Source organism: Candoia aspera, chromosome 1, assembly GCF_035149785.1.
Source record: "Candoia aspera isolate rCanAsp1 chromosome 1, rCanAsp1.hap2, whole genome shotgun sequence".
NCBI classification, from domain to species: Eukaryota; Metazoa; Chordata; class Lepidosauria; order Squamata; family Boidae; genus Candoia; species Candoia aspera.
The window spans coordinates 338092442-338114097 of record NC_086153.1 but is presented as its reverse complement, the minus strand read 5'-3'; the positions used below and the strand labels follow the sequence as shown (position 1 = coordinate 338114097).

The following is a 21656-nucleotide window of genomic DNA, read 5'->3' as shown; positions in this document are numbered from 1 at the left end:
GGGGGGAAAGCCCCACTATGCCCAAATCAGTCTTGCAAGTTTCCAGAGGCGTTCTCTTCTTGCAAAGGAGGCTTCTGGTTATCCACCTGATCTCGGGGAGCTTGAGAATTTCTTTCAAATTCCTCCGGGTGGTGGGTTGAATTTGCAGAGGTGGTGGATGGGGCAACTATGCCTGCTAGATGTATTTCTATCACTCTGACACCCACCCCTGTGCAGCTGTTCACATTTCCCAGCCTCACTGGAAGAGAGTCCCTCTTGAGGTCTTTCCATAGGACTGAATGGAGGCTTCGGAGGCTGCAGAGACCTGGAGAAATAAGTGTGGCATGGAAGGAGGGGTATTCACAACCCACCCCTTGCCCACATCATTGCCAAATAAATATAAGCACTGCATATCACAAATCCCTCCCTCCCCGCAATTCCCTCCCTCCCTCCCTCCCTCCTCCTTTCCTCCTCCTTCCCATTTTCCCCTCCGTCCTCCTTTCCTTCTTTCCCCCCTCCTTCCCATTTTCTCCTTCCTCTCTCCTTCTCTCCCCCTCTCTCCCTCCCTCCATCCTATTTCCTTCCCTCCCTCCCTCCCTTTAAAAATCATCATTTTGCCATCAATCCAGCTTTCGATGTATGGGCACAACTAAGTCTTCCTCCGCCTGCCACCACCTTTATTAAATTGCTCAGCTTCATGTGGTTTTTCACTCCCACCAGTTCAAAGCATTCCTTAGCTTTTATTTTTGTTGGCACCATTGGTTGTCTTTTTAAACATAGACTCCACATGGCTGGGCTCCCTTTATTCTATTTACCCTGGTGGAGGGGAAGAAAGGTGAATGGGAGGAAGACAAGGGCACGGCCTTCACACATTCCCCAGAAGTTAAGTCAACCTTTCATTGTTTGGTGGATCTCCAGGTGTTCGGATTCCAGAAGATCCTAGGAAATTTTGGAGGTTAAGATCCAACACCTATGGAGGGCTAGCAGCTGGGGGAAAGCTGAATTTGACATTTGATTGTGCATGTCCTAGATATGCGACTTTCACATGCCTTGAGTTCCACCCCGCTTAATCCTAGGGTACCACCTAAAATTGCAAACTAAATTTATAGGATATGCCACTTGAGCTGAACAGAGAGTTACTTGAAAAACAAGGGGGAAAGGATTACTTGGGATAATGCAACGGGCTAAATTCCATCGGTGTTACGTTTTTGGGGGGGATGGATACAGGTAGTCCTGGCTTAATGACGACAATTGGGACGGGAATTTCAGTTGCTATGCAATTTGTTCATTAAGCAAATCTGACCTGATTTAACGACCTTTTTTGCGGTGGTTGTTAAATGAATCACTGTGGATATTAAGTGAACCATGTGGTTGTTAAGCAAATCACATGGTTCCCCATTGATTTTGCTTGCCAGAAGCCGACTGGGAAGGTCAAAAATGGCAATCATGTGACCAGGTGACACTGCAACGATCATAAATATGAACAAGTTGTCAAGCGCCCAAATCACAACCGTGTGATGTGGGGATGCTGCAATGTTTGTGTGAGGACCGGTCATAAGTCAGTTTTTTCAGCACCGTCATAAGTCTGAACCATCACTAAATGAATGGTTGTTAAACGAGGACTACCTGTATTTTAAAGATAAGGCTTATCACCTAGAACAGGGAGCGGAGTTATACTCTATAGCCCCAGAACCAAGGATTTACAAGGAGGAGCTTCAGACTAGACATCAGGTGATACTATGAGTTATCAGCCAGTGGAACAGGCTGCCACTTGATGTGGTTCTTTTCTGGAGGTCTTCAAACAGAGGCTGGATGGTCATTTGTCAGAGGTACTTTAGTGCAGTGTTTGTCAAACTTGGCCACTTTAAGACGTGAGGACTTCAGCTCCCAGAATTCCCCAGCCAGTGTGGCTTGTTGGGGAATTCTGGGAGTCGAAGTCCACACATATTAAAATGGCCAAGGTTGAGAAACACTGCTTTAATGCATCTTAGTATTAGACTAGATATCCCCAAAGGACCCTTTCTGAGCCCATGATTCTACAGCGGCTCAGCCCAATGGTTTTGTGTGTGTTTTTTTTAAATCTCTACTTCTATTGTTGGCAAGATTTCCCTATTGTGCTGGATATGCCAGGGAATCTGAAGCCCTGAAACCCTTTTTTTTCCCTTCCAGGACCCTCCTTCTGAGCACGGGAGTGCTTCTGCCTCCCAACTCATGCCCAGCCAAAGGGACTTTGCGAACAGCCCAGCCTCGCTGGCTTCCAGTCGGAGCACCACACCTCTCAAAGGCAAGGACCCGAATTTGGTAAGCGGAGGGGTGGTTATAACTCAGTGGCTGTGTCCACTTGACACCCACCCTCCTTGAACTGAGAGCTGATTTGCCTTTTTTTTTTTTTGCCCTTTTGCTATATATCCAAGCGTAAACTACCCAAGCTGTCCAAGTTTGCAAACACTAAGCCACAGAACACCAAACTTAACATTAACCCAAATTTGAGAAGCTGCGCAAATGCATCTCTGAGTTCTTGACTTGACCTCGCAGCCAAAATCAGCTTTTCCCTGCCTGATGCCTTCCTGACGCTTTGGACTACAGTTCCCATAAGCCCTAGCCAGCATGGTGGGGTTGCCTGGCCTTGAAACCTAAGGAAATTCTGTCAAGCCATCCCAGAGACGTTTCACTCATGCTGATCATCCGATAGATGGTTAATCTGTGGAACTCACTGCCACATGATGTGGTGATGGCTGTAAGCTCAGTTGGCTTTTATTTTTTAAAAAGGAGGCTTTAAGCTGATTTTCCCAGGAACTAAAGCAATCGTAATAGTAACTGTTACATAGAACCTCCATATTCAGACTGCTTCTATCCTGATCTGCTTGTGGGTTTCTCTCAAGCATCCATCTGAAAACAGGATGCCTGGCTAGAAGGTAATTGGCCTGATATAAATTGGATCAATGAAGAAAGAAAGGAAATTCCTTCAGCAGGACTTCACTTACTTTGGTGGTGCTAAAGGGCCAATGAGTAGAAAGTGACTGAGCAACAGTTAAGTGGAACCTCCATCTTCAGGTAGAGTATACCCCTGCCCCCCAATTCAGATGATGCAGGAGAAGATTTTTGTCTTGGCCTATTTATAGACTCCATAGAGCGGTGTTTCTCAGCCTCGGCAACTTTAAGATGGCTGTCTGGGGAATTCTGGGAGTTGAAGTCCACACATCTTAAAGTTGCCAAGGCTGAGAAACACTGCCGTAGAGAAATACATTGGACTCGAATTTGATCTTGCCGAATTGGGGGTTCTGTGAATTACCTTCTTCGCGTGTTGGGAGGTACTAATGGGGAAGAAAAGGGAAGATCTTTTCATTTAATTTGAATGTGAGCTTCTCTCATTTCACACTTTGAGCCAAAGCATGAACCGAAACACCAGTCATCCATCATGCAAAATGTGCACTTCCCCAAATTTTGCAGTGCGGTTTCCCAACTGGTTAAATTTCTTTTTTAACAGTCCTTGACAGAAATGCACCTGTTCGCGGAAAGAGCATAACCAAATGCATCCTATTAAGAAAACAATTTGCAACTACCGGGTATGTTAGGCGAAATGGCATCCAAAGCTGCGTGGGCATTGAAACCCATGCCCTAGAACGCATGCCCATTTTAGGAAACTGAATTTTAAAATCCTTCTCAAACACGATTGATTGATTGATTGATTGATTGATTTGGTTCCAGAGGAAAGGCTCAAGGGGGCTTATGTGAAAAACTCAATTAAAATAATTGGGGGAAAAAAAGGTATAAAAACAAAACAACGCTATGGGGAAGTACATGCAGAACGGCTTCTGGCATCCCTCAACACTGCTCCCGGGGTGGATAAACCGGATGAATTTGATGAACTGCATTCTTGGCATCGTCAAAAAAAAAAAACAGACCTGAAACTGGGAAAACACAAATGTGAAATCTGTGCAAAGAAATCGAAAGGGGGCAGCTGGGAAGACCGGGGGGGGGGGGGGGGCGGGGGGGCTGACAGATGAGCGCATCTGGGCCTGGAAGATGCCTGTGCGGCTCCATTGCACCCGTGATACAGGGTTGCTAGGCTGCCTCTGAACAGTTTCCCTTTTTAATTCTCCAGAAGAGAGATTCGCCCCTTCCTCGTTCCCCCTTTGGCTCCACTCCGCTTCCCATCCCCCCTCCTCAAAAGCTAGGGAGCTCCGTTAATTAGTGGCCCACCGAGGCCTTTGAATTCCAGGGAGGATTTTAATGTATAATTAATTGCGATTAGCGCAGGCGTGCAGAAGGAAGGTGAAGGGAAAGGGGGGGTGGCAAAGAAACGGGGTTGGGGGTGGGCCAGACCATCTGGGATGGCTCGCCTTGGCTTCGAGAGCAGAAGGGAACTGGGGATCATTTAGTAGGCCTGTTTCTCCCACCCCCCAATTTTTCCTAACTTCTGTTTTGCAGCCCGGGGGAACCCCCCTCCCCTTCCCCAGATTGCTCAGCCCCCCGCTTCTCAGAGTGGGGGTCAAATCTGCCCCTGGGGTTGTAAGCTGTGCAGATTTGATCGATGGGTGTTGGTGAGATTGCACCAGTTGCATGTTGGGGTGAGGGGGGATGCGGTGGGAAAAGAGAGGGGCATTGATTGGGCTGTCCAACCCATCAGCCCCAGCCAAGAGAAGGAGGCAAAGATGGGACTGGGAACACCTTTCCCCTGAATCAGAAACCCTGTGGTGCAGGACCAAATGAACAGGGTTAAATAGAAGCCGGAGGAAGTGGCCTGTGGGGTGTTTCCTCTTTTCAAGGCATCTTTCTCCCAAATCTGGTACCCTGGACTTCAGTTCCCATCATTCCCAGGCTGGGTATTGAGGTTCTAACCTATCCTGGGGCATCAGGGTTGCAGGAAGTGGTAGGAGGGCTATAAAAATTGGAGTTCAGCCAGCCAGTTCCCCAGCCAGCTTCCATGGACTTCAACTCCCAGAATTCCCCAGCCAGCATGCTGGCTGGGGAATTCTGGGAGTTGAAGTCCACATCTCATGAAGTTGCTGAGGTTGAAAAACACTGCCTTAAAGGAAGGAAAAAGAGGAAAAACAAGGCATTGCTATGTCCTGGGAGAAAGGGAGGATTAGGCATTCGATGGGGCAAAAGAAATAAAAGTGGATGCTTAAATTTTGTTGCAGCCAACATTCGTATTTTTTCTTGTACATTTCAATTAAGCTGAAACCACTTCAGCAGTGGTGGCAGGTACCCAAGGACAATGCGGGGAGGGCGTCAAAAAAGTCAGAAGGGCACCTGCAACCTTGCAATCTAAGCTTGCCCTTTTTTTATGTGTGGTGCACGCACGTAAAAAGCAGGTGAAGCTTCAATCCCATGGACATGCCATCTTCAATTTTTGACTCCCCCATGCCCCTGCCTCTTTTGATGGTGCCCTGCACTGCCTGAATTTTTAAGTAAACATTTCGATTTAAAATAGAAGCATGCTTTAAAGCAGTGTTTTTCAAACTTGGTAATTTTAAGATGTGTAGACTTCAACAGTCAAGGATTCGGGGAGTTGAAGTCCACACATCTTAAAGTTGTTGAGATTGAGAAACCCTGCTTTAATGAAAAACATTAACATCTTTATTTCTAAGAATGCTTCCCGGCCTTATAAGGTTTCTTTGACAATAACAAGCGCTACGTGGGTGCACCCATTTTTGAAATGGGCAGATCACCCCACCGGGCCAGCTATTTTGTGAGTGCACCTACAACATGCTTACTAAACTTCAAATATGGATCCCCCCCCCAAAAAAAAACATTTGCTGATTCTGGCTTACTTATGTATGACTAAAAATGATGATCCAAAGTTTCAGACATTTACTATGTTAAAAACCCAGGACATGAAAGAGTGCAAAAAATCAATGGCCGCTGGCCGCATTGGTGCTTTTTCATTCCAGTCAATAGAAGCCATTGGATTTTTTTAAAAAGGTACCCACGGGGCAGGGGGCTTCAAATAAAACAGATCCCTGAAAGCAGCGTTAAGTGTTCTTCTGCCACCAGTCATATAGATTTCCGTTCGGAAGATTTCGTTGTCCTGAAATGGATGGGAATTGAGTGTTGAGCTGTTTTACAAAGTCGCATGGAGGATTTAAAAAAAACGGCTGGCCTCAAAACTTGGAGGCAGGCGGGGACACACATAAATATTAAAGACAAAGGAGAAATGGAATGAAATACACAACATTACAGCAACAGGGTTAGATGGTGGGAAAAAATGAGGCCGTTGGACTTTTCAAGGCAGTCATGTTAGGGAGGATCAGCTCCCTCCAATGTCGTATTTTTTTGTACGAAATTGCAATTCTTCAACTATTTCGTTCAAGCAGTTATTCCTTGGTGTTTCCTTTTAAATTCTGTAACATGCCCAGAGTCTATTGATCCATCTTTTGAACTCGCTTATTAGAAGAATGGCATGTTTTGCAACCCTCTGTTATATAAAACTCCTTCCTGCCTTAATATCTGAAGTGTTGCCCTTGTGGATTCCTGCAATGGACAGGAGTTAGATTAGGGGATCTCTAAGGTCCCTTCCGCTCTTTCTTGGATCAGGAAAACTTTCTTAATGGTGAGAAGTGATTGGCAGCAGGACACATCTGGAGATGGTAATTCTCCTTTGCTGGAAGCGCTTAAACAGAAGCAGGATGGCCATCTCCCAGGGAGACTAAACAAAGGTTTTTCAAAGCTGTTCACTTGAAGATGTGTGGACTTCAACTCCCAGAATTCCCTAGCCAGCCATGTTGGCTGGGGAATTCTGGGAGTTCACACATCTTCAAGCTGCCTAGTTTGAAAAACACTGACTTATCTTGATTCATTGCATTTGCATTCTGCCTCTTCTCTGAGGCCTCCAAGTGGCAGACAAAGGACTTGTGCCCACAACAACAACCCTGTGAGGTAGGTTGGATGAGCAGAAAGAATTTTGTAACAGTGAGAGCTGTTCAGCAACTTTTTGCTCTCCGGATCCCTTCCCCCTTGTAAAAATTACGGAGGACCCCAAAAGAGCTTTGATTTGTACATTTATTGAAATTTACCATATTAAACATTAAAATTGACGCACGCCACTTCTCATGGTTGTTTGATGGGATTTTAATATTGTATTATTTTTCAATAGAGGCTGGGAAATAATTTTGATTTCATGAACCCCTGAGAGGGTCTTGGGGACCCCCGGGGGTCCTAGAACCACACTTTAAGAAACACCAGGCTAGATGATAACTGGTTGTGTCTACCTCCCATTCTGCCCTAGTTTGCAGAAGGCTGATCTCATCCATTCTAGCTTTTTTATCCTCTTCCATCACTTCAAAGATTCCTTCCAAGGACAGCCAACGGGCGAGCGGGGTTATCATAGAGATGTGGGGGAGATGCATCGAATCTTTATTTTTCAGCAAAGGGTTGAATTTGCATTTTCCAGATGGAGGTTTCGACTGAAGCACCCTTGTCCAAATTGTACAAGGATGTTTGTGGCGTAAGCAAACATATTTGATCTGTCTACGTTTGGAAGACATGGGGTAGAAACACGTGCCTATTTTGTGTATATTATGGGAAATAGAGCGTGTAAATATACGTAGAGTTCTTTTTAAAAAAAATTTTTTTTAATGATTGCAAACGGATGCAGAAATCGGATGTGACTGCTTTATAGCTGACTACCTTCTCCTTAATAATATTGTCTAGTTTTTCTAAAAAGGGAAGCTGTGATGTTTAAGGAGATAAAAGCAGCTTTGAGGCTTAAATCAGGGTTTTCCAACCTTCCCAGCTTGTAGATGTGTGAATTCAATTTCCAGCATCTTCAGCAATGGCAATGCTGGCAGGGGAATTCTGGGAGTTGAAGTCCACGCGTGCTGGCTGGGGAATTCTGGGAGTTGAAGTCCATACATTCTGTTTCCCCAAATGGCCAATGAGATAACTCAAGGAGGATAGAAAGGTAAGAGCCCACCCCTATAATCTGTCCCATTCAGAGAGGCTGCTATTGATCCTGGAGGTTCCATCTGCCCATCAGGCCTACTGTTAAAACCTTGGGCCCACTACTTCGATCAACCTTTTCTTTCCAGAATGAAACCAGCACAGCTACTTGCAAATCAGCCAGCTTGTCTCCAGTCTCCGAAATGCTGACTCCCAGACCTGGCCCAAGTTGTGCTCCTCAGATCCCGAAACCATCCACCACCGATATCATCAGTGAGTCACTGTTTGGGTCTCTCAGTTTCTCCTTCAGTGATTTCTGCCCATTTCTACATACCCACCTTGCTGCTTGCCGAGATCCTCTGAGCCATGCTGGCATTTGCTATGCCCTGAGCAGGGCAAATTTGGGGGAGGGGGTGTTCCGCCGTAGTGCCCCCTCCCCAAGAATGCTTCTGGCTTCCAGCCACTGGTGGTATGGTCCTTGATGTGAGAAGAAGCAATCTTGGTTGACTTTTGCAGAACTCCTGACCAAGGCTGGCCCTGACATTGCTTTAATGTATTCTGCTTGGCTGAAAGGAACAAACCTCTTTTTCTTCTCTCTCTTCATTCTTTTGTAAATCAGCCTTGCGGAGCCCACTCAATTCTTTCACAAGCTCCTTCGCTGCTTCCTTCGGGGTGATGCCACACGCCGCCCTCAATGGCGAATTGGCTGCACCGAGTTCCTACGTCAGCATCCATCTTTCTCCAGGCCCGGGAGTGTACGGGCGGTCTCCCATGGTGAGGTTCAGGGCAGCCTTCCAAATGGGGGGTTTAAGAGGGGGCAAAATGAGATGATGCCTGGTGGGATCAAGCTTTTTCCCATCATCAGTCTGCAAGAGGAAAAATGACCAATTGGCCATGTGCATTGAATGACATTCAGGTAGTCCTCACTTAACAACCACGATTGGGACCAGAATTTCAGTTGCTAAGTGAAGTGGTCATTAAGCAAATCTGACCCAATTTTATGACCTTTTTTGCGGCAGTCATTAAGCGAATCACAGCAGGCATTAAGCAAACCACGTGGTTGTTAAGTGAATCACATGGCTCCCCACTGACTTTGCTTGCCAGAAGCTGGCCAGGAAGGTCAAAAATGGCAACAATGTGACTGAGGAATGCCGCAACGGTCATAAATGCGAACCGGTTGCCAAGTGCCCAAATTGTGATCATGTGACCGCAGAGGTGCTGCAACGGTCCTAAGTGTGAGGACCAGTCATAAGTTGGCTTTTTCAGCACCGTTGTAAGTCCAAACCACCACTAAACAAATGGTTGTTAAGTGAGGACTACCTGCATTTGTGGGTTTTTTTTTCTTTAAATGGTGAAACAAGCTTTTTATTAAAGCACTCTATAAATGCCAAAGTTGTAAGTGAGCTGTAGGTGAAACCCATTGTTAGGTGCTTAAACCAGCATTGGGAATAGATCAATCCCAACCTCATTTTGGTGGCCGCTCCTCGCCATCACACGGCCAATATTCAACAGCAAAGCAGCAGTTTTCAACACTGCATTTTTTTTTTCATTTCTTAAAAAGAGAAGCTAAGAAGTAAAACAGCTGCCTTAACTTCTGCTAGGTTTATTCAAAAATTATTTCCAGAATGAAACCAGCACAGCTACTTGCAAATCAGCCAAGTAGTGGCTGCAAAACGTGCCCCAAAAGGCTGCAGATTTCAATAGAGAGCTGCCCTATGTGACACCACCACGCCTTTGCAACCTCCAAGGCCTGGGAAAAAAAAGTAGAAGGGGTGTCTTCTAACTGGAGAAAAGTTGCTTAACTTTGAACTAAGTGGGTAACAGGAACCAAACTCGGTGGTTTCCAAAAAATACATGCATGGGTGCAGTGGCAGCCTGGTCCCTTCCCCTGTGAGTGTAGTTTGACAAGCAGGTAAAACAGTGTTTCTCAACCTTGGCAACCTTAAGATGGGTGGGGAATTCTGGGAGTTGCTGGCTGGGGAATTCTGGGAGTTGAAGTCCACCCATCTTAAAGCTGCCAAGGTTGAGAAACACTGAGGTAAAACATTTAAGACCCAGACCTTTGCTCCTTCTTCTAAGGAACATGCAAGGTCCTAGTCCTCATGGTTTTGACTATATTAATCCATTTGATTTATGCCTCTGCCCTTCTGCTGTGCGGAGCGTTCAAGGTGGCTGAGGGGATGCATTGAGGAAGAAGAGGGGGTGTTGCATTGCAAAGTGTTGGCTCTTTGTCAGTTCTTCCTAAGTGGTAGCAGGTCTGCAGCGTTTTGGAAAGACGGCTCTCTCTACCTCCCCTGATCCAGAGAGCCAAGAGTTAAAGATTCCGAAGACATGACAGGTTTTCATCCTGAGCCCTGGTTGATCCCTGATTCCCTCCTTGGTTTCCACAGGTGGCTTTTGAATCTCACCCGCATTTGTGTGGCTCCGCCATCTCGGCCTCCCTCCCTGCCGTTTCCAGCAGCAAGCCGTAAGTTGGGTTTCCTGGAGGCGTTTGGGAGAAAAGGAAATTGTGACTTTCTTGGTGGATTACAAGCATGAGTGGCTATAGAAATCGAACAAACAAACAAATAAATAAATAAAAATTTTAAAATGGGCAATCTTGGGAGGCCTAGGATGGTGGTCTCCAACCGCTTTTAATCAGGCACGATTATCAGTTAAAAAAAAAAATCTGAGCATGCACCTCCCACACACGTGTGTTCATTTACTTATCAGTTCTATACACACACTATGCGACTACTAAAATCATACTCCAAAGAACAGAAATCTAAAAAGAGTGGGATAAATATAAACAGACATTCTCGTGTTTTCTTTCAGTATTCCAGGGGATCCTTCTGCATACCCTCTGGGTCCATGCGCCCATTTTGGAGACCTCTGGTCTAGGGTTGCTCTTAACACGATTCGAGAGGTGCGGGGAAGTTATTCTGGGCGGGGGGCAAAGGTGCAAGGTAGGATTTTCCATTTTGTCCACATTGAAAGGACCAGTCTCTTTAATAAGACCTCAAGTTTGAGTCTCTTCTGCTCCAGCAGCATAAACAGATTGTAATCCCTTCCAGCAGGCACTTGGACCTGGAGACACGGATGGTTTTTCCACTCTTGCTCCGAATTCAGCTCTTTAAAGCTGGCTCAGAGTTACACCCTCATTTATTTCCACAGTGGTAGCAATTTGCAGAGCTGCAAAGAGCCCAAGAGGGTTGCAGTCTGCTTGCCCTGATTTCCCATTATCTCAATATCAGTTCTCCAGTTCTACTGATTGCAGCTTTCTAAAATTCTTAAACTTTCGTCCTCCGTGCTTAAATTCTTCCTCTTCTTAAACTCTGTTCCTTTAACCCAGGGATGTGTGATCGAAGGCCCCAGGGTCCTCTGGACCCTCCAAACAATGTCCCAAATCAAAAAATTTTATGTGATTATGTGCCATCAAGTCATTTTTGACTCTGAGTGGCCACATAAATATGGGATAGGAATGTGATAGAAGAGGAAAATTATTAAACTTATGATGGATGGGCAATCAAATTAAGATCCTGTTAAATTAAAACCCCATTCTCACAATACACTTTATTATTTGTTTAATTGATTAGTTAAATTTATATGCTCCCCAGCTCCCAGCAACTCTGGGCAGTATTAGCCATTAACCTAGTTAGAACTCCTTATCTGTGACTCTGGCAGCATACAATCACTCTTACTGGGTCAAAAGATGCTCCCACCTTCCTCCGGGGTGTATGTTTACTATCCCTTGGACCATGTGAGTAATGTTAAGACTCGCCATCACTAGCCTTTTCTCCATTGGCCAGCCAGGCAGCACTAGGTGTGGCTTGGCCCCCTCCGGCCAATCAGTTTTGAGGAGGTGTGTTCTGGTCTGTGAATTCCCTGACAAAGACATTGGATTGGTTCAGCCCAGTGTTTGTCAAACTTGGCTACTTTGAGATGGGTGGACTTCAACTCCCAGAATTCCCCAGCCAGCATGAGTTGAAGTCCACCCATCTCAAAGTTGTCAAGTTTGACAAATTCTGTCTCTTTCTCTCATCACTTTGTCTTGGCGGATCAGATAGGCAAGTGCCTAAAAGAAATTAAAGTTGAATTTGGAGAAGGTGTGAGAGAACCATTAAGGGGATAAAGAAGCAAGCCATTAAGGGGGACTTGGAGAAGAGAAGAGATGACCCAGTCCAGAAATGGAAGCATGAGACGGAAACTCAAAATAGCCCAGCCTTGATTTTGTTGAAAAGAAACTTGGCTGGGCTTTGAAGATCCTTGTTATTCTACCCTACAACAATAAACTAACATTCCTGGAGTGCCTGCGGTGACGGTTTCTTCACCAGGCCGACCTCGGAAGTCTGCCAAAGTGCTGGACTGGGATTTAGTGTTCCCCCAGTCCAGCAGACTGGATTGAATTGGTTTGCCCCTTTCCCTGTGAGACCAGATTGGCAGAGAGGCCTCATCTGCTTTTTCTCCCCATTTCTCCTTTGCCTGCTGTCTCTTCCAGCTGTTGACACTTAAGTGCAGTTTCCTAGGTGGCAGTTTTAAAAATGGTTTTTCCTTGCCTTCTTCCTGGGGCTAAGAGGAGCCTTTCTCAGCCTTTTGACCCTGGAGGAACGAAATTATTCTATTCGTTTCATGGGTAGGCCTGTATATATGCATTCACAATTAAAAATAAAGAATGCAGCTTACTTCTTTAATGTGAACTGGCCCAAATTGGAAATAATTTTTAAAATAAATCGTGATCTCCCAGGGAACCCCTCGTGACCACTCGCAGAACCCAAGGGTGCCCTGGAACTCTGGTTGAGAGAAACCCTGGTTAAGAGGGACTGGCCCAAGGTTGCCCAGCTGCTTTCCAGCCTAAAGCAGGAGTAGAACTCAGATTTTTCAGCCCCTAACCCAGCACCGTTACCACTAGTTCAAACTGGCTCGTGTGAAGAATAAAGAGAAATCTTTTCCCATTCAAATACAGTGGTTAATTCTCTGATTATGACAGGGCCTATTCCTTCCACATCAGCGCCGACGGACAGATGCAGCCGGTGCCCTTCCCGCCCGATGCCCTGATCGGCTCTGGCATCCCACGCCACGCCCGCCAGCTGCACACACTGACCCATGGCGAGGTGGTCTGCGCTGTCACCATCAGCCACTCCACCCAGCATGTCTACACGGGGGGGAAGGGCTGCGTGAAGGTGTGGGACGTGGGGCAGCCTGGCCCCAAGACCCCCGTGGCCCAGCTGGACTGCCTGGTACGTACGAGGAAGAAAGCCTCATTTTCAGGACAATCCAAACCGCAACCCCTTTTGTGGTCATCCTACCGCTGTTTTGCCCAGCTCGGTGATTTGATTTGAAGAGTTGTTGGCTTTGTTCGTGCAAGCTGTTTGGCCGATCTTTGGATTGAAAATGGGATCGTTTTTTTGTTTTCAGGATCCAAGCTTTGGGTGCCAAGTACTGGCTGTGCTCACATCACACTTATGCGACTAAATAAACCAATTTCCTGCTGGATCTTTAAGCGTGCTATGTGAATTCAGTCCATAAAGGCCAAAATAGCATTGCCAAAACACGAAACCACAAGATTTGAGCAGTGCTGAGATTTACAGAAGTACAAACCCTTTTTGGGGCAGTGACACCCCCCCCCCCGGGGCGGCTTTTTCATTTGAATCGTTCCACTTGGGGAATGCTTTCTTTCCAGAGAAAGATTCACCTGGCATTAAATTTACTATCTTTTAGAAATCAACCTGAATGCTATTTCTAATTTGTTTTCTAACAGCTTCATTTTGAAAGATCTACTGAGTGATGTTGTGTGGTTGGTTGTTGTTGGGGGTTATTTGAATTCAGCAAGTCATAAAGCTATTTTGACGAAAGGCAGTGCAGGTAGTCCTTGCTTAACAACCATTTGTTTAGTGACAGTTCTGACTTACAACGGTGCTGGAAAAAAAAAGACTTGTGACTGGTCCTCACACTTACGACCGTCACAATGTCTCCACAGTCACGTGATCAAGATTTGGGCGCTTGGCAACCAGTTTGCGTTTATGGCCATTGCAACATCACATGGTCACATGTTCACCTTTTTCGACCTTCCCGGCTGGATTCTGGCAAGCAAAATCAATGGGGAACTGCGTGATTCACTTAATGACCACGTGGTTCGCGTAATGCCTGTGGTGATTAGTTTAATGACCACAGCAAAAAAGGTTGTAAAATTGGGTCAGATTCACTTAATGACTGCTTTACTTAGCAACCAAAATTCTGGTCCCAATTGTGGTCATTAAGCGAGGACTACCTGTATATGCATGAGTAATAGGAAAATAAAATCGGGTCTTTGAAACCTAAGAACATCTATCCCAGCCAAACCTTGAGAAGTTCGCAGTTGGTACCAATATTTTGCTACTGAGGCAGCATATGCCTTGAAGATGAGGTATTTTTCACTTTCAACTGCCATAATTTGAACTCTCCTTTAAAATCTCTTCCTAAAAATGAACAACAGCAAGGAAGCTTGAGCTGGAAGCATCCAGCCAAACACTGGGCAACAGTGGATATAAAAGCCAGCTTCTTCCAGATTGGTGCTTTCGGTGCAAAAAAGATCTCCAAGTTTCTAGTCCTTAGGACTGTAGATAATTTCCGAAACCACGTTCCTGATGATTTGAGAGGTTCCAGGGGTTGGGATGGTGGGAAGTTGGGCTATATGGTTAATATAACTTCCCGCCTTTCTCTCTTCAGAACCGAGACAACTACATCCGGTCCTGCAAGCTTCTCCCCGACGGCCGCAGCCTCATCGTTGGGGGAGAGGCCAGCACCCTGTCCATCTGGGACCTGGCGGCCCCCACCCCCCGGATCAAGGCCGAGCTGACCTCCTCAGCCCCCGCCTGCTACGCCCTGGCCATCAGCCCCGACGCCAAAGTCTGCTTCTCCTGCTGCAGTGACGGCAACATTGTGGTCTGGGACCTGCAGAACCAAACCATGGTTAGGTGAGATCCAGGATGTCTAGTTCAATGCTTCCCAAGGCTGTTTTAGAAGTTCAGTGGTGGGACACAAGTGGTCAGTGTTCAGGAGGGAATGCAGGCCCCCTTCTCTAAATCCTTCTTCAGTTGAGAACCAGAAGGACCAGCACGTTTCTTCAGCCTGAGGAAGAATGCAATGAAAGCTTTCAGTCACCTGCACCGTTGCTGTCTCCATCGTCGTCCATTTTGTTCCGTATGTGATCGATCTTCTGCTCACGTGTACCCATAATTCATCCCCACGGAGCTCAGTGGGGCTGATTCCCAGAACTTTAAGCCGGTTTGGCTTTGCATTGCTTCCGTGTTGGGGGGCCCACCTCATACAGAGTTGTAAAATCCGGAAACGTAAGGCAATTAGAGCAAGGATATTATGATCGAATGGAAACAGATAAGGCTTTGGGAGTTCTTGCACGCTTCTGCCTCCCCTTTGCAGGCAGTTCCAGGGTCACACGGACGGGGCGAGTTGCATCGACATCTCCAACTATGGCACCAAGCTCTGGACGGGGGGCCTGGACAACACCGTGCGCTGCTGGGACCTGCGCGAGGGCCGGCAGCTGCAGCAGCACGACTTCAGCTCCCAGGTCGGCGGGGGGAAGGGGCGGAGACTTTCGATGGATGGCCTGTGGGTGGGTGGGGTCTCCAGCAGCAACCAGTCGACACTGAGAAGGGGCGGGATCTTGGCACACTTGTGCTGGGGAGGCTGGTGTGATTACAGGAAGTCCTCACTTAGCGACCACAATTGGGACCGGCAACGTTGTCACTAAGCGGAAAATCATGTGACTGTGATGGGCTTACGACTTCACTTCCCATTCGGTCGTTAAGTGAATCGCTGTGGTCGTTAAGCTAGACATCACGTGACCATGACTTGCAATTTTACTTCCTTGTTCTCCATTAAGTCTGTTTGTTGGGAGCTGGTTGTGAAGCATGTGAATGGCCATCACATGATTGCGAGATGCTATGACGGTTGTGATTGTGAGGACTGGTCATAAAGCTGTTTGTTTTACACTGTCGTAACTTCAAATGGTTGCTAAACGAGGCAGTTGGTAAGCGAGTAATTACAGGTAGTTCTCATTTAATGATGCTAATTGGGACTGGAAACTGTTGTTAAGCAACATGGTCGTAAGTTGAAAAACCAGGTGACTGTGCTGCTTAGTGACAGCAATTCTGGCAGCCCCCATTGCTGTTGTTAAATGAGGATCGTGCAGGTCATTAACTAGACCTCACGTGACTGCGACTGTTTCCATTGACTTTGCTTGTGGGAAGCCAGCAGGGAACATTGGAAATCATGGTCACGTGATTGTGGGGACACTGTGATGGCCGTAAGTATGAGGTCCAGTTGTAAGTCCCCCTTGTTCAGCACCATTGTAAGTCTGAATGGTTGTTGAACGAGTGATTGTTAAATGAGGACCACCTGTAGTTTTATTAAACGTGTTTTTATCCTTCTCGGGTATCAAACCTGGTGCAGTTGTTGCAGCTTTTAATGCACATTAAACTGACTTCACTGTCTCAGCCTCACCAGCCTCTTAGCCACTGCTTAACATGGTTCATTTTAATGCACGATCGTTGTCTCATTTTATATGTTTGGTTACGTTTTAAGATGGATGAAATCTACACGGCATGGCAGATGGCATAACGTGCAGGGCGCTTTGTGCTCTGGAGGGCTGCAGTTCAAGGAGGTTCGGGGGCTCAGCTCACACAATATGCTAGACCTTAAACCCAGGATAATTAAGCATAATAGCTCTCTTCCCAAAACCTGCTATACCCAAGCAACAATCTGTATTCTGGATTAATGTACAGATCTGGTTCCCACTGCATTTAAGTTCACATACCACAAACCACTCAACCTGTTTTTGGTGCATTGCATGAATCAAACCTGGTTTTCCCATCGTAATGCCCCAGATCTCCCATTGGTGCCTTCCAGACTGTATTCCCCCAACATGCTTAACGTGACTGCTGAATTAATCCATCTTCACAACAAACCCCAAGGGCTGATTTCATACAACACCGTCAGTCACTCCCTTCCCCAAAGCAGGTGAAGGTTAAAAAAATTAAACTTAGCATGTTGTAGGGATGCAACCCCTGGACTTTGAATTAGCCTGGTTAAGTGAATTATGCAAATGGATTCCCCCCCTGCTGTTAACTTTGCAACCATGAGGACTAGAATCTTTGGTTGTGGTTTTTGCTTTGTGTGTTTCAAACGCACCATCATTCAGTCCCAAACCTTTTGATTCTAAACGGCCCCGTCTTTTTCCTCCTGTCTCTCCAGATCTTCTCCCTGGGCTACTGCCCCACGGGAGAGTGGCTGGCAGTCGGAATGGAGAGCAGCAACGTCGAAATGCTCCACGTGACGAAATCCGAGAAGTACCAGCTCCACCTTCACGAGAGCTGCGTCCTCTCCCTGAAATTTGCTTCCTGTGGTAGGTGTGTGAGCAATTGCGTGGGTAAGAAAGGCAAGGCTGCTGGCTAAGCTCCAGGCTACCTTACTTAGAAAAGGGTCATCACCATGGTTGCATTCACACAACCCACTTAGCCAGCTCGCCTGCAAGTCACGGTTGTGCACCACAGTGAGCTCGGTTCTTTTAAATTTTGGTGGGGTATTTTTTGGTGGCCTAGCAGTGCAAAGCAACCCATTGGATATGTTCATGATTCAGTGCATTGGGCCATCCCCCCAGTGGGTTAATTCAATTAGCACGTTCAGTGTGTTGTCTGAATGCGGCCCTTGTGTGGGGAAAGAAAGATGGCTGTATTATGATGATAAATTTACAAGAAGTGCCCACCAGGGAAGTCCTGACACCAATAGATTGGCTCTGTGTTACAGATAGTCCTCGACTTACGACCATTTGTTTAGTGACTGTTCAAAGTTACAATGTCACTGGAAAAGTCACTTACGACTGGTCCTCACACTTATGACTGTCGCAGCATCCCTGCACTCACATGATCAAAATTCAGGTGCTTGGCAACTGGCATGTATTTACAATGGTTGCAGCATCCTGGGGTCACATGATCACCATTTGCAACCTTCCCAGCCAGCTTCTGACAAGCAAAGCCAATGGGGGAAGATGGATTCGCTTAACAACCATGTGACCCACTTAACCATGGTGATTTGTTTAACGACTGCAACAGAAAAGGTCATAAAATTGGGTGCGACTCATTTAATGACCACATAGGTTAGTGATGGACATTCCAGTCACAACTGTGGTCGTAAGTCGAGGACTACCTGTACAAAGAAACTACAGGAAGTACATATTTATTTATTTACTTATTAATTAAATTTATCCCTGCCCATCTCCTCCCATCTTCCAACAGTGCTGGTGGAATAGGATGATTTAAGTTTATTCATTATGGCCTCTCTCACTGGAGCTTTCCTGAGTAGTGACCTCTCTTCCCTTTTGAATCCTGGGGCCTGAGGTTGTTTTCCAAGTATCCTCGTTATCTTGGCTTTCATTTGGCCTTTTTCTCAGGACCCCGGATGTTTGCTTGCAAACAGGGCAGCAAGCTCTGCAGATGTTTGGTCTGCCCAACCAGACCCCTTTCAAAGTTCTTGCGGAAGCTTATTAATCCAAAAAAACCAAGTGAAACATCCAAGCCCCAAAGCAGTCTATCTCTGAGCATCAGACAAGTAGGGCTGGGCCTGCGGTAGTTCTATTTCAGACCCAGAGCTCTTGAAGAGCCCCTGCGACCTCAGCAGCTGGCTCCCTCCCCTTCCCAGCCATCATGTTCTTGCACGCAGACCCAAGCCCCTCTCTGTTTCTCCTCTCCTCTCTGGCTACAGGCAAATGGTTTATCAGCACGGGCAAAGACAATCTGCTTAACGCCTGGCGGACTCCCTACGGTGCCAGCATCTTTCAGGTAAAGGAGACCAAGGGCTGGCTGAACTCTGTTGCTCTCTGCAGAAAATACAAAACAGCTGTGGGATTTCCAGAGGGAAAGGAGACCATCCGGTCAGCCAGGTTTGATTTTAAGAGGGCCCAAGTCGAAGGGTGGATCGCCTCTTAGAGCTACCATAGAAAGTTGGGACTTTCCATTCAGCACTAATATTCAGGCGTCTTTCCAGGCACCTGCTCTTAGCGACACAATGGGGATGATGTTGACCATACACCATCTTGCCCTTAGAAATGGGTTTTGCATGTTGCTCAAACCATGCATTGTTTAAACTTGGCCTGTTCAGAACACCACACTGGCTTAGCTTCTCCCAGCCCTAAAACAGATAATCCTGATTTTTTTCAGAACTGCAAACTTAATCAGTTCAGCAAAGGTGTGGTCTGCAATATTAATCATACCTTTTCCTAAGTGATAAACCATCAGCTTTGTATACCTGAAAGCCTCAAAAAGTCTCATGAAAGCAGGTTGGGGAAAAAGGGTGTGTGCAGCAACTTCAGAAGACAAGGGCATCCTAGTGAATAACATTTCTAGCAGCTTCCTGGAAAGGTGGAGGAGAGACATTTGCCTCACCCATCTTGACATGCTGTAAGAGCTATGCGTGGTAACAAGCGCATAAAAATCCCACTTGATGCATCTTGCTTGCCTCCTTCCTCCACAGCAAGTATACAGAAGGCTCTTCTTGAGCATTGGGCCAAATTTATTTATTGATAAGATTTATATGGTGGCCTGTTGTACAGGTTGTCCTCGTTTAGCGACCACAATTGGGATCAGCAACTCAGTTGCTAAGTGAAACCACGACTGTGCTTATAATCCGACTTCAGTTTTCCTTTGCTTTACAGACATGCAAAGGTCATAAATGTGAGGACCGGTAACGATAGCAACGTAGAAGATAAATCTCTAAAGAGAGACCTGGGGGATCTGTCATCTTTTGTTGTTCCCAAATTCCAACTTCCAGCAGCCCCAGTGGCGGTGATGAGGGATATTGGGAATTGTAATTCAGCAGTATCTGATGTGCCACAGGGTCGCTGTTCTTGCTTTAAGTTTTTGCGAGTTTTGGTACCACCTTGAACTTTCTTATGTGTTCCAAAGTGACCCAAGGGACAATCTCTTAGCTCTGCAAATAACAGTTCAGGGCAGGGGTGGATTAAGGCTGACTTAAGCCCAACCCATCCCTGGTGCCCCTCGACAGTAGCGAAACTGCCACATCACGAGATGGATGCAAATGTGGTATCTCCTGACACCTTCAAACTTATAGCCTTTAGTCACTCACTATGCCAAAGAGAAAGTTTTTTTAACCAGGCAGATTAAAGTTGAACACTGAAGATAAGGACCCTTACAAAAAATTCAATTAAAGTCGAGTGTGGCAGTGAAAGAATTAAGGGCATGGTGGCTGGGGGAAACAGCTCTGTGGTGCCCCCCCTTCCCTTGGCGCCCTCAGCACCTGCTTATTCTGCTTAATGGTTAATCCAGGGCTGGTTCAGGATGTTATTCGCTGTGTCTGGGGGCACCAGAGGTTGCCAACAGGAGGCACAAGTAATCGGAGTTGCCACGCGAGACATCTTGTGCAAATCAGATCAAGTTCCCAAGCATGAAGCTCAGCAGAATAAAACCGTTCCTTGCCTCTTCTCCTTGTTTCCCCACCTTTTTTGCAGTCCAAAGAATCTTCCTCCGTCCTGAGTTGTGACATCTCGGCCAACGACAAGTTTATTGTGACCGGATCAGGAGACAAGAAAGCCACAGTTTACGAACTGGTGTACTGAGGAGGGGGCACTCCTGAACCTTCCCCATTCCTAACCCTTGATGGCCAGGAGGATGAGAAAGTCCAAGGAAGGGTCCTTTCTCCCTGCTGACAACCAAACGCTTTCCGTCCTCCGGTAAAATGTATTTCCCCCCCTGGCTTGGGAGATTGTGGTGCTGAAATGGCCTGGGCGCTTCCAACCCTCCTTGCAGATGCATGAGGACTAGAAACTTAAAAGCTGAGATTCTCAGGAAGACATTTTTCTCCTCTCAAGAAGCAAGGGGGCTGATTCAGGCTCTCCTTCAGCAGTGTTTTGGGAAAAGCTCTCCCTGCATCCTGGCAAGATGGGGACCTCCCTTACCAGTCCTTTGAGGTCACCGATTGAGCAAAATCTTTTCACGAGCCCCCAGAAGAGACCAGAAGACCAGCTTGACCCTGTGTTTGACAAGCTGAGCGGCCAATCCGCACCACGCTAATCACAGCCCCTCCCACATTCCGGCCACCCTAATGCACCCTAAGGCCCATATTTTCATCTTTGGGTGCAGGCAAAAAAGTGGCGGCGGAGGCTATCCTGAATGATTCAATGCATTTAGGCCATGCAGATAGAGCTATTTTGGGGGGGGAGGGGGGAGTGGAATAATTTCAGAAATTACAGGACCAAGAGGGGGGCATTGTCCACTTGGCACCATTTTCCTTCCAGGTATCCGTAGGGCTGGGCTCAACTTTAACCTGCTCAGCTGCTAACCCAGTCAAAGCTTTGTTCGATTGGATCTAGCAGCATGCAATCCCATTAACCAGGTTAAGGGCCACCCATTGTGGGGGGGGAAGCCAAGAGTCTACCCCCTTCCTCCTGTCCTGCCTCATATCCCATGATCCCTTGCACGAAGCCTAGGTGTCATTCTTTAATGGCCCCATCTCTTTGAACAGTGTTTCTCAACCTTGGCCACTTTAAGATGTGTGGACTTCAACTCCCAGAATTCCCCAGCCAGCCATGCTGGCTGGGGAATTCTGGGAGTTGAAGTCCACACATCTTAAAGTGGCCAAGGTTGAGAAACACTATTTTGAAGCACTTAAACTAGTTAGCCCACTTTTTTTGCAAATGGGCTGGACCAGACACTGTTCTGTTTCAGCCACTCTGCAGTGCCTTCTCTTTTTCTTGGAGGACTGAGTGGGCCGATCTTGGCCATTACTCTATGATTGCCTGGTTTGAC

General features: G+C 46.6%; 1 protein-coding gene across 1 annotated transcript in view; it reads left to right on the top strand.

Moving 5' to 3' along the window:
- Positions 1-20812, top strand: part of LOC134487499 (transducin-like enhancer protein 2) — a 44352-nt gene extending 23540 nt beyond the window's left edge. Inside the window, exons 11-20 of the mRNA XM_063289338.1 lie at positions 2149-2280; positions 8013-8136; positions 8483-8637; positions 10254-10330; positions 12830-13079; positions 14548-14795; positions 15259-15406; positions 17092-17242; positions 18598-18674; positions 20360-20812. Of these exons, the coding sequence (XP_063145408.1) occupies positions 2149-2280; positions 8013-8136; positions 8483-8637; positions 10254-10330; positions 12830-13079; positions 14548-14795; positions 15259-15406; positions 17092-17242; positions 18598-18674; positions 20360-20467 (1470 nt within the window). The 3' untranslated portion in view covers positions 20468-20812. The remainder of the gene's footprint in view (positions 1-2148; positions 2281-8012; positions 8137-8482; positions 8638-10253; positions 10331-12829; positions 13080-14547; positions 14796-15258; positions 15407-17091; positions 17243-18597; positions 18675-20359) is intronic.
- Positions 20813-21656: the final 844 nt, after the last annotated feature.